The 16017-nt window shown below is 49.3% G+C and overlaps 1 protein-coding gene across 5 annotated transcripts in view; it reads right to left on the reverse strand.

The window, feature by feature from the left end:
• LMO1 (LIM domain only 1) overlaps positions 1-16017 on the reverse strand; it is a 77824-nt gene that overhangs the window by 10743 nt on the left and 51064 nt on the right. For all 5 annotated transcript variants that reach the window (XM_029061639.1, XM_029061638.2, XM_029061640.2 and 2 more), the window contains exon 2: positions 9382-9595. In XM_029061639.1, coding sequence (XP_028917472.1) covers positions 9382-9595 — 214 coding nt within the window. The remainder of the gene's footprint in view (positions 1-9381; positions 9596-16017) is intronic.

The following is a 16017-nucleotide window of genomic DNA, read 5'->3' on the forward strand; positions in this document are numbered from 1 at the left end:
ACTCTGGCCTCAATTAGAAAAACGCACCTTTTTACCTGACATTTGAGAAATAGAGACCCTAGGAATAAAAACAAGAATGACAGTATTGATTAAATGACTAAGAGTCTCCAGGCACTGTGCTAGGGCACTGGGGTAAATAGAAGATAATCAGGTGGGACACAGTCTCTGCCTCTCAAGGCGTTCACTCTTGCAGGGGTAGGAAGAAGTGGTCCCCATTTTAAAGATGGACAAGACCCAGAAAGGTTAAATGACTTGCCCATAATCTCCAGGGACAGAGCTAGGACTAGAACCCAGGTCTTCCAATTCCCAACCCAAGCTCTCTCATTAAGGCCACGCTGCCTGTTTTAAGGTTTGTTTTCCAGGGACAACTCGCTCACATTGATCCAGCCCAAGATTGCACATCGGGAGTGGCTCCGGAGCTCGGGGTTGGAGGCTACCTCAGTCTCAGAGGGTTCGGACACGGACCACTGTAATTTTATTTATTTCTATTGTCTGTCTCCTCCTCTGGACTGTAAGTTTGTTGAGGGCAGAGAATGTGTCTGTTATATTGTTATACTGTACTTTCCCCAGGGTATAGTACAGTGCTCTGCACTCAGTAAGCGCTCAGTAAATATGATTGACTGACTGACTAACCAGCCTTCCCAGGGCAGGAGTACAATGAGCAGCTCTGGTGTTAATTTTTAGTGATGATATTAAATTGTTATTATGTGTTTAGCACTGTTCTAAGCACTGAGGTAGGTGAGAAGCAGCATGGCCTAATAGATGGAGCACTGACCTGGGAGTCAGAAGGTCCCGGCTCGGCCACTTATCTGCTGTATGACCTTAGACAATTCACTACACCTCTCTGTGCCTCAGTTACCTCGTCTGTAAATTGGGGATTGACACTGGGAGCCCCACATGGACAGAGACTGTCCAATCTGATTTGCTTGTTTCTAAGCCAGAGCTTGGTACTATGGTGGGCACATAGTAAGTGCTTAGCACATAGTAAGTGCTCAACAAATACCACAATTACTAAACACCTTCCCTACCTCTTCAAATGTGAGGCCCGTATAGGGCAGGTTTGATTATTTGGGTCTACCCCAGTGCTTAGCAGACTTTGGCACTTAGTAAAATGCTTACCAGATATCACACGTACCATTAATATTGGTGCTCTTGAAGAAGTCTTAAAAAACCTGATTGTGGGGGGCAGTGAGCAAGAAAGCAAGGAAGAGGAGTGTCGGGGAGCTTCTTAGCCTATTCAGTCCCCTTTGGATTAAAGATCCTTAGAGACACAGCTCTGGAATACCCTCCCCACCGTCAAAGCCTAATTGAAGAGGCCTTCCCTAACTAAGCCCTCATTTCCTCTTCTCCCACTCCCTTCTGCATCACCCTCGCACTTAGATTTGCTCCCTTTTTCACCCACCCCTCAGCCCCATGAAACTTATGTACATATCTGTGATTTATTTGTTTATACTAATGTCTGTCTCCCCTCTAGACTGTAAACTCGTTTCGGGCAAGGCAACATCATGTCTTTCAACTCTGTAATATTGTACTCTCCCAAGCCCTTAGTACAGTGTTCTTCATTAAGTGCTCAATAAATATGATTCAGTGATTGATTGTTTGGACCCACCCAGAGAAGCGCCATGTAGCAGTGGGGATTTTACATCTGTAAAATGGGGATTTAACCCCTGTTCTCCCTTCTAATTAATCTGTGAGCCCCACATTGGACTTGATTGTCTTGTATCTATCCCTGCACTTAGTTCAGAGCTTGACACATAGTAAGTGGTTAACAAAAAACACAATTATTATTAATATTATTATTAATGACAATTATAAGTGAGGAGGAGGGCCATTCTGCTTGAGCAATCCCTATTCCTGCCATATCACAGAGGCCAGGCATCATCTGAGAGTTTGTCTTTCCTTCCTTTCACCCAAGGACCCTCTGGATGCACCACCAAACTTCAGCCTAATAATAAAAATAACGGTGTTTGTTCAACGTTTACTATGTGCTAAGCACTGCACTAAGTGCCAGGCAGAACCAAGATAATCAAGTCAGACACTGTCCCTGACCTACATGGAGCTCACAGCCGAAGTAGGAGGGAGAACAGGTAATCCATTCATTCATTCAATAGTATTTATTGAGCGCTTACTAGGTGCAGAGCACTGTACTAAGTGCTTGGAATGTACAAATGGGTAACAGATAGAGACAGTCCCTGCCCTTTGACGGGCTTACAGTCTAATCGGGGGAGACGGACGGACGAGAACAATAGCAATAAATAGAATCAAGAATGAATCCCGATTTTACCGATGAGGAAACTGCGGCCGGAGAGGTTAAGTGACTTGCCCAAGGCAAGTGGCAGAGCTGGGATTAGAACCCAGGTCCTCCGACTCCCTGGCCCAGGGTCTCTCCGCTAGGCCAGGCTGCTTCCCTAAATTCTTCCCTTTCTCATTTCCTTCTAATGGACCCTTTTTCTCTATGCCTCCTTCCGACCCATCCTACCTCACATCTCCCTGCCTGCCCTGCTGGAGACTGACTCTCTATCAGCCCCTCTCTCTGCATGAAATCAGCTGGTCTACACTGCCTTCCTGTTTTGCGGAAAGGAAAAAATAAAACCTGTTTTTATGGGTTACTTGTTTTAACCAAGAATTACCAGCCTGCTCCATCAAGCAGAGGAAATAAGGAATGCTAATCCCAGATTTGTCCAGAGCTCAATACCCTGCGTACATGTGTGTTAGAGAGGACAAGATCCATTATTCATTAGCAGCCCAGTTGCGGTGAGCTCAATCCAGATTAAACAAAACAAAGGGGCCTCAGTCTGCCCCATGTGCATTTTTAAAATCGCCTCTTTTCTTCTCCCTTTCAAATAAAGACACAAATAAATGATGTAGAAGTTGGGACAGATGTTCACTTAACTAAGTCAAGTTTAAGAAACAGGGGAAAAATTGGTAATAATAATAATTTTGATTTTTTTAATCAATCAATAAATAGCATTTATTGAATGCTGTTTAGAGCACTGTACTATGCGCTTGGGAGAGTATGCATTCCTGGCCCACATTTACTATGTGCTAAGCACTGAGCGCTGGGGTAGACACAAAATAATCAGATCCCATATGGGGCTCACAGCATAAGTAGGAGGGACAACAGGAATTGAATCCCCATTTTGCGGATGAGGGAACGGAGGCGCCGAGAAGTCAAGTGACTTGTCTAAGGTCACACAGCAGACAAGTGGCAGAGCTGGGATTAGAACCCAGGTCCTCTGACTCCCAGGCCCTTGATCTTTCCACTAGGCCAAGCTTTTGTCCAGTACTCCCCTGTGGCCTTTCAAGATCTGTGGAGGATGTGAGGAGTAGGCATCTTTGAATGTTTGCCGAAGCTTTAGGGCTTAGATGGTAATCAATCGATGAGTCCTTACTGTGTGCAGATCACTGCACTAAGCTCTTGGGAGACTGTGACAGACACCATACTGCCTTTCCCTTTCGTTCTAAGGGGCTTCCTAGCTTTCCCTGGGTCAAACTTCTTCCCTCCCACCTTGTTCCAGATGCTCCAACCCACCTGCAACAGTGTTCATTCATTCATTCATTCAATAGTATTTATTGAGCGCTTACTATGTGCAGAGCACTGTACTAAGCGTTTGGGATGAACAAGTTGGCAACAGATAGAGACGGTCCCTGCCGTTTGACGGGCTTACGGTCTAATCGGGGGAAACGGACAGACAAGAACAATGGCACTAAACAGCGTCAAGGGGAAGAACATCTCGTAAAAACCGATGGCAACTAAATAGAATCGAGGCGATGTACAATTCATTAACAAAATAAATAGGGTAACGAAAATATATACAGTTGAGCGGACGAGTACAGTGCTGTGGGGATGGGAAGGGAGAGGTGGAGGAGCAGAGGGAAAAGGGGAAAATGAGGCTTTAGCTGCGGAGAGGTAAAGGGGGGATGGCAGAGGGAGTAGAGGGGGACGAGGAGCTCAGTCTGGGAAGGCCTCTTGGAGGAGGTGATTTTTAAGTAGGGTTTTGAAGAGGGAAAGAGAATCAGTTTGGCGGAGGTGAGGAGGGAGGGCGTTCCGGGACCGCGGGAGGACGTGACCCGGGGGTCGACGGCGGGATAGGCGAGACCGAGGGACGGTGAGGAGGTGGGCGGCGGAGGAGCGGAGCGTGCGGGGTGGGCGGTAGAAAGAGAGAAGGGAGGAGAGGTAGGAAGGGGCAAGGTGACGGAGAGCCTCGAAGCCTAGAGTGAGGAGTTTTTGTTTGGAGCGGAGGTCGATGGGCAACCACTGGAGTTGTTTAAGAAGGGGAGTGACATGCCCAGATCGTTTCTGCAGGAAGATGAGCCGGGCAGCGGAGTGAAGAATAGACCGGAGCGGGGCGAGAGAGGAGGAAGGGAGGTCAGAGAGAAGGCTGACACAGTAGTCTAGCCGGGATATAACGAGAGCCCGTAATAGTAAGGTAGCCGTTTGGGTGGAGAGGAAAGGGCGGATCTCGGCGATATCGTAGAGGTGAAACCGGCAGGTCTTGGTAACGGATAGGATGTGAGGGGTGAACGAGAGGGACGAGTCAAGGATGACACCGAGATTGCGGGCCTGCGGGACGGGAAGGATGGTCGTGCCATCCACGGTGATAGAGAAGTCTGGGAGAGGACCGGGTTTGGGAGGGAAGATGAGGAGCTCAGTCTCGCTCATGTTGAGTTTTAGGTGGCGGGCCGACATCCAGGTGGAGACGTCCCGGAGGCGGGAGGAGATGCGAACCCGAAGGGAGGGGGAGAGGACAGGGGCGGAGATGTAGATCTGCGTGTCATCTGCGTAGAGATGGTAGTCAAAGCCGTGAGAGCGGATGAGTTCACCGAGGGAGTGAGTGTAAATGGAGAACAGAAGAGGGCCAAGAACTGACCCTTGAGGAACTCCGACAGTTAAAGGATGGGAGGGGGAGGAGGCTCCGGCGTAGGAGACCGAGAATGATCGGCCAGAGAGGTAAGAGGAGAACCAGGAGAGGACAGAGTCCGTGAAGCCAAGGTGAGATAAGGTATGGAGGAGGAGGGGATGGTCGACAGTGTCAAAGGCAGCAGAGAGGTCAAGGAGGATCAGAATGGAGTAGGAGCCATCGGATTTGGCAAGAAGGAGGTCACGGGTGACCTTAGAGAGAGCAGTCTCGGTAGAGCGGAGGGGACGGAAGCCAGATCGGAGGGGGTCTAGGAGAGAATGGGAGTTAAGGAATTTTAGGCATCGATTGTAGACGACTCGTTCTAGGATTTTGGAAAGGAAGGGTAGTAGGGAGATAGGACGATAACTGGAGGGGGAAGTGGGGTCAAGAGTGGGTTCTAAACCCAACTACCTGGAGCTCCCGTCCTTATCAGAGCTAATAATGATAATAACAATAATTGTACTTGCAAAGTGCCTACTCTATGCAAAGAACTATTCTAAGTGTTGTGGTAGATACAAATTAATCAGGTTGGACACAGTCCCTATCCCATATGGGGCTCATACTCTTAATCCCCATTTGACAACTGAGGCCCAGAGAAATGAAGTGACTTGCCCAAGGCCACACAGCAGACATGTGGCGGAGCCACGATTCGAGTCCTTCTGACTCCCAGGTCCGTGCTCTATCCACTAAGCCACCACGCTGCTTCTCTGTGAGCTGGGGTGTGGTAGGCGGGGAGAACGGGAGAAGGGTCCTGGCTGGTTGCTACCATAGAGTTTGGGTAGGCCCCCAAACTCTACCCTATCGGCACCAGGATTCACTCAAATAATAATAATTGTGGTATTTGTTTAAGTGTCTACTATGGGCCAATCACTGTACTAAGTGCTTGGGAAGGAACAATACAATCAGATCAGTCACCATTCCTGCCCCAGTCCCAATAATAATAATACTAATAATAATGGTGTTTCTTAAGCACTTACTATGGGCCAAGCACTGTTCTAAGCACTAGGGTAGCTAAAAGGTAATCAGGTTGTCCCATGTGGGGCTCACAGTCTTAATACTCATTTAACAGATGAGGTAACTGAGGCACAGAGAAGTTAAGTGACTTGCCCAAAGTCACACAGCTGACAAAATGGCAGCGCCAGGATTAGAACTCACGACCTCTGACTCCCAAGCCCGTGCTTTTTCCACTAAGCCATAATCTAAGTGGGAGGGAGGACAAGTATTTAATTTCCATTTTACAGATGAGGAAACCAAGGCACAGTTAAGTGATTTGCCCAAGGTCACCTAGCAGGTGGAGCCACGATTGGAACCCAGGTCCTCCGACTTCCAGGCCCATGCTCTTTGCCCGCTGCAGCAAACACGTCCCATCTACCCTAACTCGCCCGGTCCCACTGGGAATCATCCGGGAAAAGCAGCGTCACTTAGCGGAAAGAACACAGGCTTGGGAGTCAGAGGACATGGGTTCTAATCCCTGCTCCGCCACTTGTCTGCTGTGGGACCTTGGGCAAGCCGCTTAACTTCTCTGTGCCTCAATTACCTCATCTGTAAAATAGGAATTAAAACTGTGAGCCCCACGGGGGACAACTTGAATACCTTGTATCTACCCCAGAATTTAGAACAGAGCTCGGCACATAGTAAGCACTTAACAATACCATAATAATAATAATCCGGCTTCCTCTCTGTCCCCCAGTCTTCCCCCGTCCTAACCAGAATGGGTTCCCTTCTTTCCCTCGGATCATTTTTCCCCAGTCAATGCTATGGTGCCCCTCACCCAGTGGGAAGGCCGAGACATATTAGTGCCGTATTTCACCGGGTCCTCAGCACTTTGATGAGCCTCACTGGCACCATCTCCTCCAGAAGGAATGAGTCACAGGCAGGAGAGGGAGGTGTTTTTGTCACTTAAAAAATGGGCACTAACCTAGCAGAGAACAGGGGAAGTGTAAATTTTCTCCCTTTATGCCACAGCAGGAGATAACCGGCTGGTAAATAAAGCCACCACACACAGATTTAAAATTTAGCACAATTAAACTTTTACCCTGTGGTGACAATTAGAGTTAATGGCTCTTTCCCTGAACCTAGCCACTTCAATTGCTGGCAGCCATCTCCTAGCCATGGACCACTTCCCCTACTTTGGAAGCATCCTGGGAGGCCATCCTTGGATTCCAGTTGGTTTTTGAAATCCCTGGAAGGTCCAAAGCCAGGTTAATGAGGAGGGGGGAGGGTAGTACATTCGGGACGATCTGTTATATTGTACTCTCCCAAGCGCTTAGTATTTATTAATCGCTTACTATGTGTCAAACACTATTCTAAGTGCTGGGGTCAGTACAAGTTGGACACAGACTCTGTCCCATGTGGGGCTCGGAGTCTTGATTCCCATTTTACAGATGAGGTTCACTGTGGGCAGGAAATGTGTCTGATTTTTGTTGTATTGTACTCTCCCAAGCGCTTAGTATAGTGCTTTGCACACAGTAAGTGCTCCATAAATACGATAGAATGAATGAATAAGTGAATCAGCTAACTGAAGCACAGAGAAGTGAGACGACTTGCCCAGTTTCACAAGGCAGACAAGTGGCAGAGCTGGGATTAGAACCCATGACCTTCTGACTCCCAGGCCCACGCTCTATCCACTGCACGAGTCCTATGTGGGACAGGGACTGTGGCCAGCCCGATTTGCTTGTAGCCACCCAGTGCTTAATACAGTGCCTGTCACGTAGTAAGTGAATGAATGAACGATAGTATTTGTTAAGTGCTTACTATGTGCCAAGCACTGTTCTAAGCGCTGGAGTAGATACAAGGTAATCATGTTGTCCTACATGGGGGTCACAGTGTTAGTGCTTAACAAATACCACAAATATTAAGGGCCACGAGTCCACAGGGTTCATCCTCACTGCTGCTATTCTCCTAAGTAACACACATCACCACAGCCCCACAAAACACACACACACACAAGAGCTCCCCCCCAACCCCCCTGCAAACCCTTCCTTTTAGAGTGAGGAGGAGAGAAGAAATCTTCTTTTCCACTTCTCTCCCCAGCCAGACACAAACTTCCACACACAACCTTCAGCTGCTTAAGGGAAGCAAGACCAGATTTACTTTTTCTCCTCTCTACTGGTCAGTGACTGTATTCAGGCCCCTGTGGTTGAGCGACCTCAAACCTGGCTTCCCTGACAACCCTGGGCAGGGCACCAGGATGCAGCCTCCAGCAGAATCACCCTCCCACCCTGGGGACGTTGATTTCCCAGAGGGGAGGTCAAGGCAGAGGGGTTGGGGAGGATCTTGGTCAGCAGACGGTGCTTTGGGTCCTGCCAGCGCCAGACGCCAGAATCCCCTGGGAACCCAAAAGAATTTTAGCCTTGAGTCTCTCCCTCTTCCACCAGCATGAAGTTCAGGCCCCAAAGCCTCCCCTCGGGGCAGAAGGAAACACTTTCCTTCCACTCTCTCTCCTCTTCCTGCTGCTGCTCCAGCGATCCCTCACTCCAGGGTAGGAACCAGTGAGCCGGGAGCAGGAGGAAGTTGGGATCTGTACTTCCTTTGGAGCCTTCCAAGCACACTCCAATCAATCAATTGCATTCATTGAGCGCTTACTGTGTGAAGACCGCTTTACTCAGTTCTTGGGAGACAGCTGGTAGACACATTCCCTGCCCACAATGAGCTTCTTATCTAGAGACTATAAGTCTACAGTCTAGCCCAGATTTCTGCCCTCAGCACGTGCTTAGTGTACAGTGGGGAGGAAGTGGGAGGAGGAGGAAGAGGGAAAACAGAGAGGAGGAGGTAGAAGACAGAAAGGAGGAGAGGGAAGAGAGGGAAGAGGAGAAAAAGAGAGGAAGGGAAGAGAAAAAAGAGGAGGAAAAGAGAGGAAGGAGAGGAGGGGAAAAGAAGCAGGAAGAGGGAGGAGGAAAAGGAGACGAGGGCGAAGGAGGGGAAGTAAGGGATAACCCACCCTGGTTGTTCTCCCCTACCCCCCAACGCTGAAGGTGGGCCAACTCCAAGGAGATGAATATTCAGACAGAAACAAGAAACGCTTGGTGGGAGATGCCGCCCCTCTGTCACTCTCTCCTGGAGAAGAGACAGGTTGGAACAAGTGAGATAAGCCCCTAACTCGGGCACCTAGAACAATACATCGTACCCAGAGGGCACTCAATAAATACTATTAGTGTGACCACTACATTAATGCTGTCCCCTCGCCTTCCCTCTCAGTCCTCCTCTCCCTCAAACAGATCTGAGTTCCTCTAAGAACAAAACAGATAACCACCACTTGTCCTCGGTGAGTTAGCCCTTCACTTGCTTGGGCACGGGGGACTGGGCCAGATGGCTTTGAGGTCATTTCCAGTTGTAGGAGGCCCATCTCACCCAGGCTGCCAGCCCCAGGGCCCACCTGGGAGCAGCAAGACCGATGGAAGTGAGCGGAGGGGTTCCGGGAAGGGAAAAAAGACAGAAGGGGACAGAAAAGGCAAAGCCTCCAATACCTGGCTGCATTTACCTCAGGTAATCTCGGCGGCAGAGGATGAGATTGGCTTTCGTGTACAGCGTGGACCCGACCTCCCCGAGCCGGCAGTCGCAGCAGGCGCACTTCAGACAGTCCTCGTGCCAGTACTTGTCCAGGGCCTTCAGGAGGTAGCGGTCTTTGATCTTCCGGTTACAGCCCGCACAGCCCTTCTGCTTCCCCTTGGGCTGCACGGACAGCATCGGCACACCTGTGCGGGCAGAGACGAGGGCCCGGGGGTTATCGTCCGTCGGGGCGGCCGGGGCAGGGGACACGGCGTTATTGTTGATGCGGAGACACAGACCGAGGGGTTATTGTTCATGGGGACTCACAGGCTCAGGGGTTATTGGACTTGGGGAGACAAAAGCCCAGGAGTTGGTGGGGCAGTGGCTGAGGTAGACCCAAGTGCCCGGAGGGGCCCTGTGGGGCAGTGTACAGGGGGACACAGAAGGAAGAGGGAGTCAGGAAAAGAGGGTTTAATCAGGGGAGGCCTCCTGAAGGAGATGTGACCTGCAGGGATATCTGTGAGGAGAGCTGTGAGGAGAGCTGCGAGGATAGGTGTGTGGAGAGCTAGGGTAGAGCTGCAGGACAAACTGGGGGAAAGCTTGGTGGAGAATTTCAGTGAAAGCTATGGGGAGAACTAAGGGGAGTTCTGAGGGGAGAGAGAGCACTAAAGGACTTGGAGATGGAGCTGACTGTTCCCAGTGGCTCAGCACAGTGCTTAGCCCTCAGCAGGCTCCCGGCAAACCTTGTTAGTGATGATGATGAAGAATAGACAGAGCAGCCCCGGTCCAGTCACCCCTTCAGGCCCACAAACCCCTTGCCTGACCATATTCGCTTCAGTGCCGAACTGGACTTGCCCTGAACTGGACTTGGACTTAGGAAGAGAGTTAGGTGAGGAGGGGAGGACAGGATGGCGGAGAGCACGGTAGGAAGAGGTTCTGGGCGGGGCCGGGCGGCACAGGGAACTCCAGCAGAGATCTAATAAAAATAATCATCATTGTGCTAGTTGTTAAGCACTGTGGTAGATTCAGGATAATAAAATCAGATGCGGTCCCTGTACCTTGGGGGGGGGAACAGTCTAAGTAGAAGGGAGAACGGGTACTGAATACCCATTTTACTGGTGAGGAAACTGAGGTGCAGAGAAGTGAAGTGACTTGCCCAGAGTCACTCAACAGGCAAGTGGGGGAGTTGAGATTAGAATCAGGGACCGCTCACTCCTGGGACGGGGCTATTTCCGTTAGGCCATGCTGCTTCTCAGTGTAAGGACCCGAGTCCTTAGTTTAACAACAGAGATAGAAATTCAGAGAGGGGAGAGTGAAGGGGCAAGCCAGCTGGAGGAGGGGAGAGAGGAAAAACTGGGGTCTTTGAACAAGCGACACGCTCCTCCTACCCCCTGCCAGAGGCAGTAGCCACCTGAGGCTGCCTAGCCCACGCCACACAGGACCTCCCTCCCCCCTCCCAAGCACCTACCTACACCTGAAGACAGACGGCACACACACACACACACACACACACACACACACACACACACAACACACACACACACACACACACACACACACCACCCACCACTCCTTTACAGTAATAATTGCTTTGTCAGAGCTGCAAGCATATGACAACAGCACTTAAGGCACTTCAACACAAACAGTGAGGTATCGATCCATTTGATAAAGTAGTCTCAGTCCTGAGGAGACAGGTCAAGGAACATTCAAAAACTCTTAAGGCTTTAGAGAAAGGCTTCTTTGATTCCCTCTTGCTCTAGGCAACAATAGTCTCGATAACTGGTGAATTCTGGGGACTGGCAGCGGAGCCGACGCCAGCTCCGTGGCTGTAAAAACTTCGGAACCAAGAGAAAAATCCAATTCCCTCTCCAATCATCCCGCTGTTCTCTTCCAGCCTAGTCAATATAATCATGGAGATATCCTCCTCCATGATCCTGTTTTGTCTCTGGGGAGGGAAACTGAGGCTCAGAGAGGGCTTAGGGCAGGCCTGGTGTTGGCTGGGAAATTTGGGGCTGCCCGTGAAAGGTCTTCATCTGGGTTTCCACCACCTAAGGCAGGGTTCTCACCACTTGCAACCACGCCTCGGGGGGTTGCTGCTTTAGATGGGAAAAGTGCCTGCCAAGAGAGTCCGCACTGTCCCATGACGTATCATCATACACCCAGAGGCACAAACCAAGTCACAACCTTGAGACCCCTTCCAAACCAGAGGGAAGACACGTGTGTGTTTTTGTGTGTGTGTGTGTGTGTGTGTGTGTAAATGACTAGAAATGTATTAGAAACACAAGAGCCCCCTCCATTTACAATGCCCACATTCCCCCCAATTCACCTCCCTCGATCCAACAGACCCCAGCTCTCCCCCCATTCGGAGCCCTCTTAAAATCCCTCCTCTTCCTTGACTCATTCGTGTTGACCCATCGGCCAGTTCTGCCCCTTATAAAGTTATTTATCCCCATTTTCAGCACTTTCGTAAATACGTTCGTTACAAATGGATATTCATTTATTTACCAGATCTCACCCTTGTCTGCTGTGACCTTGGACAAGTCATTCCACTTCTCTGTGCCTCAGTTACTCTATCTGCAAAATGGTAACAAAATACCTTTTCTTCTTACTCTTGGATGGTGAACCCTATCTGGGACAGGGACTGTGTCCAGTCTGTATTTTATATACCTTACTGTACTCTACTGGTAAATAGTTGTATGTCTGTCTCCTCCATTAAAAGCTCAGTTCCTTTGTTCTGCACTTTCCACTACCCAGTACGGTGCATCACACCAAGTGGGGCTCAATAAACACTCCTATCACTATCAATCGATTGTATATATTGAGTACTTACTGTGTGAAGAGCACTGTACTAAGCTCTTGGGAGACTGCATTATAACAGGCACATTCCCTCCTCAAGATGAGGTTACAGATTAGGGGGGAGACAGACATTAACATAGATAAATTACAGATATGCAGCACTTGTGTATATAGTATCACTTGTGGGTATTATCACCTTGACTTTCATAATTTATTTTAACATCTGTCTCACCTACTAGCCTGTCAGATCCTTGAGGGCAGGCATCATGTCTACCAACCCTGTTGTATTGCACTCTCCCAAGCGCTTAGCACACTAGTGGCAATGATGGTATCTCTTAAGTGCTTGCTAAATAATAATAATAATGGTATTTGTTAAGTGCTTACACATAGTAAAGCACTGTTCTAAGCGCGGGGGGCAGGGGGGATGTTGTCCCATGGGGGGCTCACAGTCTTCATCCCGATTTTACAGATGAGGTAACAGTGACTTGCCCAAAGTCACACAGCTGACAAGTGGTGGAGCTGGGATTAGAACCCACAACCTCTGACTCCCAAGCCCGTGCTCTTTCCACTGAGCCACACTGCTCCTCACTGCTAAATACCAAGGACTATACTAAGCAATGGGAAAACCCAATGTCATCAGATCAGATATAGTCCCTGTCCCACATGAGATTCACAATCTATTCATGAGGAAGGACAGGAATTTAATCTCCATTTTAGGGATGAGGAAATGGGCCCAGAGAAGTTAAGTGATGAGCCCAAGGTCGCATGGCAGGAAAGAGGCAGATCCTGGAATAGAACCAGGTCCCCCCAAACCCAAGCATTTGTTCTATCTACTAAGCCACACTGCTTCTCTACAGTGCTCTGCACACAGTAGACAATGAATACGATTGATTGGGAGAAATAATTATAATAATAATTATGGTATTTGTTTACTATGTGCCAAGCACTGTTCTAAGCACTGGTGTAGATGCAAGGTAAGGATGTTGTCCTACGTGGGGTTCACAGTCAATCCCCAATTTACAGATGAGGTAACTGAGGCACAGAGAAGTTAAGTGGCTTGCCCAAGATTACACAACAGACAACTGGGAGAGGCAGGATTAGAACCCCTGTCCTCTGACTTCCAAGCCTGGGCTCTTACCACTAAGTCACACTACTTCTCAGTCTCTCCAGCTCTCTACCAGGGACGAGGCTCAAGACCCCTCTCTGGACCCAGCCACTCTGCAGAGTGGCTTGTGCGTTGGGTCCGGTCTCTGATGATTCCATTGTCTTTGGGGGGGAATCCAGGGCTAATTTCCGATATCTCTAGCTAATAACCAGCAGCTCCAGGGTAAAGATCTGGTACGGTATCTCAGGAAAAGGGAAAGGGAGCAAAAGCAAATAAACCAAAAAATACCAATAGGTCAGTTTGCAGCTGGGGTTTCAATCAGTCAGTCAATCATTGGTATTTATTGAGCACTTACTGTGTGCAGAACATCATACTAAGCCTTTGAGAGACGATAATATAACAGATTTAGCAGACACGTTCCCCCCCCCCCCGATAATGATGAAAAGAATTCAAAAGACAATGGGCTTCAGAGCCTGGGCCAGGCTTAGAGCGGCTTGTCCAGCTCAGATAATACCAAGCAAGGTCAGGCTGCGTGGGTCAGGCACAGGGGTATGGGAAAGCACAGTCTGGGAGTCGGAAGGTCATGGGCTCTAATCCCGGCTCCGCCACTTGTCTGCTGGGTGACCTTGGGAGAGTCACTTCACTTCTCTTGGCCTCAGTTTTCTCATCTGTAAAAGGGGGATTAAGACTTGTGAGCCCCGTGCGGGACAGGGACTGTGTCCAACCCAATTAACTTATATCTACCCTAACGATTAGAAAAGTCCCTGGGACATACTAAGTGCTTAAGGAATACCAAAATTATTTTTACCAAGAAAACTCTATGGATACACATACCCGAATGACTTTATGACAGAAGATGGGATGTTCTGAAAAGGATGTGTCCACGGAGCCGCTGTGGGTCGGAAATGACTGGATGACATTTAAGGAAGACTCCCAGCTCCTCCCCACGACACCCAGCTCCTCCCAGCCTCTGCCTGCCTCTCGACTCCTCCCCGCCACCCCACATTTCTACTCCTGGAAAGCAAGGAACATGTGTTTTATTTCTGTTGAACTCTCCCAAGAGCTTAGTACAGTCCTCTGTATTCAGTCTGCATTAGTCTGCATTCAATAAATAATATTCTTTGCAAGGTTTTGCCTCAAAGAGCCAGGGAAAGCCTGAGATTGCAAACCCCTTGAGGGCAGGGATCATGTCTACAAACTTCCCTCCTTTCCTTTTCTCCCACTCCCTCCGCGTCACCCCGACTTGCTCCCTGTATTCATTCCCCCTCCCAGACCACAGCCCTTACGTACGTTTCTGTCATTTAGTTATGTATATTAATGTCTCTCTCCCCCTCTAGACCATAAGCTATCTGCGGGCAGGGAATGTTTCTGTTTATTGCTGTAATGTACTCGCTCGAGCACTTAGTACCGTGCACTGCACACAGTAAGCACTCAATTATGATTGACAGACTGACCGATTCCACTGTAGTTTTCCAAGCACTTAGTAGAGTGTTATACACAGCAGGTGCTCAATAAATGCCACTGGTGATTCGGTGCTTTTTCTACTGGAAAATTAGTAGGTTGCTCCTGCCCTGCCAGAAATGTTCTCCAAGGAAGAGGAAGCTGCTTCAGTGCCGAGGGTGTGCATGGTAATAACGATCGTCGTATTTTTTGTGTCGTGCGGTAAACAGGGGGGCAAATACCAGATAACCAAATTGTACAAGGTTCCATTCCCACGCGGGACTCACAGTCTAAGTAGGTATTTAATTCCCATTTTGCAGAGAAGGCAACAGAGACATGAAGTGATTTTTCCAAGGTCACACAGCGGACAAGCACCGGAGCCAGGATCAGAAGCCAGGTCCTCTGATTCCCAGGCCCGTGGCTCCTTTCCACCTGGCCGTGCTTCTCCCCACATCGGCAGGACCAGGCGGGTCGGAGGCCTCCCCATCCAGGCTGTTCAACGGTGATGCTTAGCAGCCTCTCGGCTGAGCCTAGAGGAGACCGTAGTTCTCCCTCTCCCCCTCTCCATCCCTGTCGTCCTCTTCCTCTCGACAGGGCCTGTCTGAAAGAGTGGAAGTTCACTACCTAATTTCTTTAATGCAACTCTAAAGGTTAATTGGTCTGAAAGAGTAATGTGGGACTGCCGGGCTAATGATATATGCCTGCAGGCTTCCCCTGATTTCCTCTGTTTTATACAATCAAGTCCAGAGCACAATGCCCAGCAGAGAGTGCTGCCACTTCCCCAGCCTCTCACCCGGCCCCCACCCCCCCAATCCGGCTAAAAAGCTCCCTCTGAAAGCTGCAGTCGCTGCAGGCAGTTCGGCTCCACCTGCATTTCATGCCTTGTTAGAAGGGGATCAGTGCAGCTCTGCTCATTACGGCTGCTGAGGACTAAAAACAGGCCTAATGAGAAGAGAGAAAGAGAGAGAAAGGCAGTGCTGGCCTGGAGACTCTCAGACCCTCCATCGTGGGGCTGAGGGAAGGAGGGAGGGATGGAGGAAGGGGCCCCCACGTTCCCTTAGGGATCTGGCCAAAATCTTCAATTTGCCATTTATGACAGCTAATTAGTTATTCTATTCAAAATCTTTGCTTTAAATAAAGGAACTAATTATACACAAAGGTCAGTTCTCCACCTCCTGTGAAGCCCACATAATTGGCTTATTTCCCCAACATTGTGTGTGTGTGTGTGTGTGTGTGTGTGTGAGAGAGAGAGAGAGAGAGAGAGAGAGAGAGAGAGCGAGAGGGAGA

This window comes from Ornithorhynchus anatinus, chromosome 3 (assembly GCF_004115215.2).
Source record: "Ornithorhynchus anatinus isolate Pmale09 chromosome 3, mOrnAna1.pri.v4, whole genome shotgun sequence".
Lineage (NCBI taxonomy): Eukaryota > Metazoa > Chordata > Mammalia > Monotremata > Ornithorhynchidae > Ornithorhynchus > Ornithorhynchus anatinus.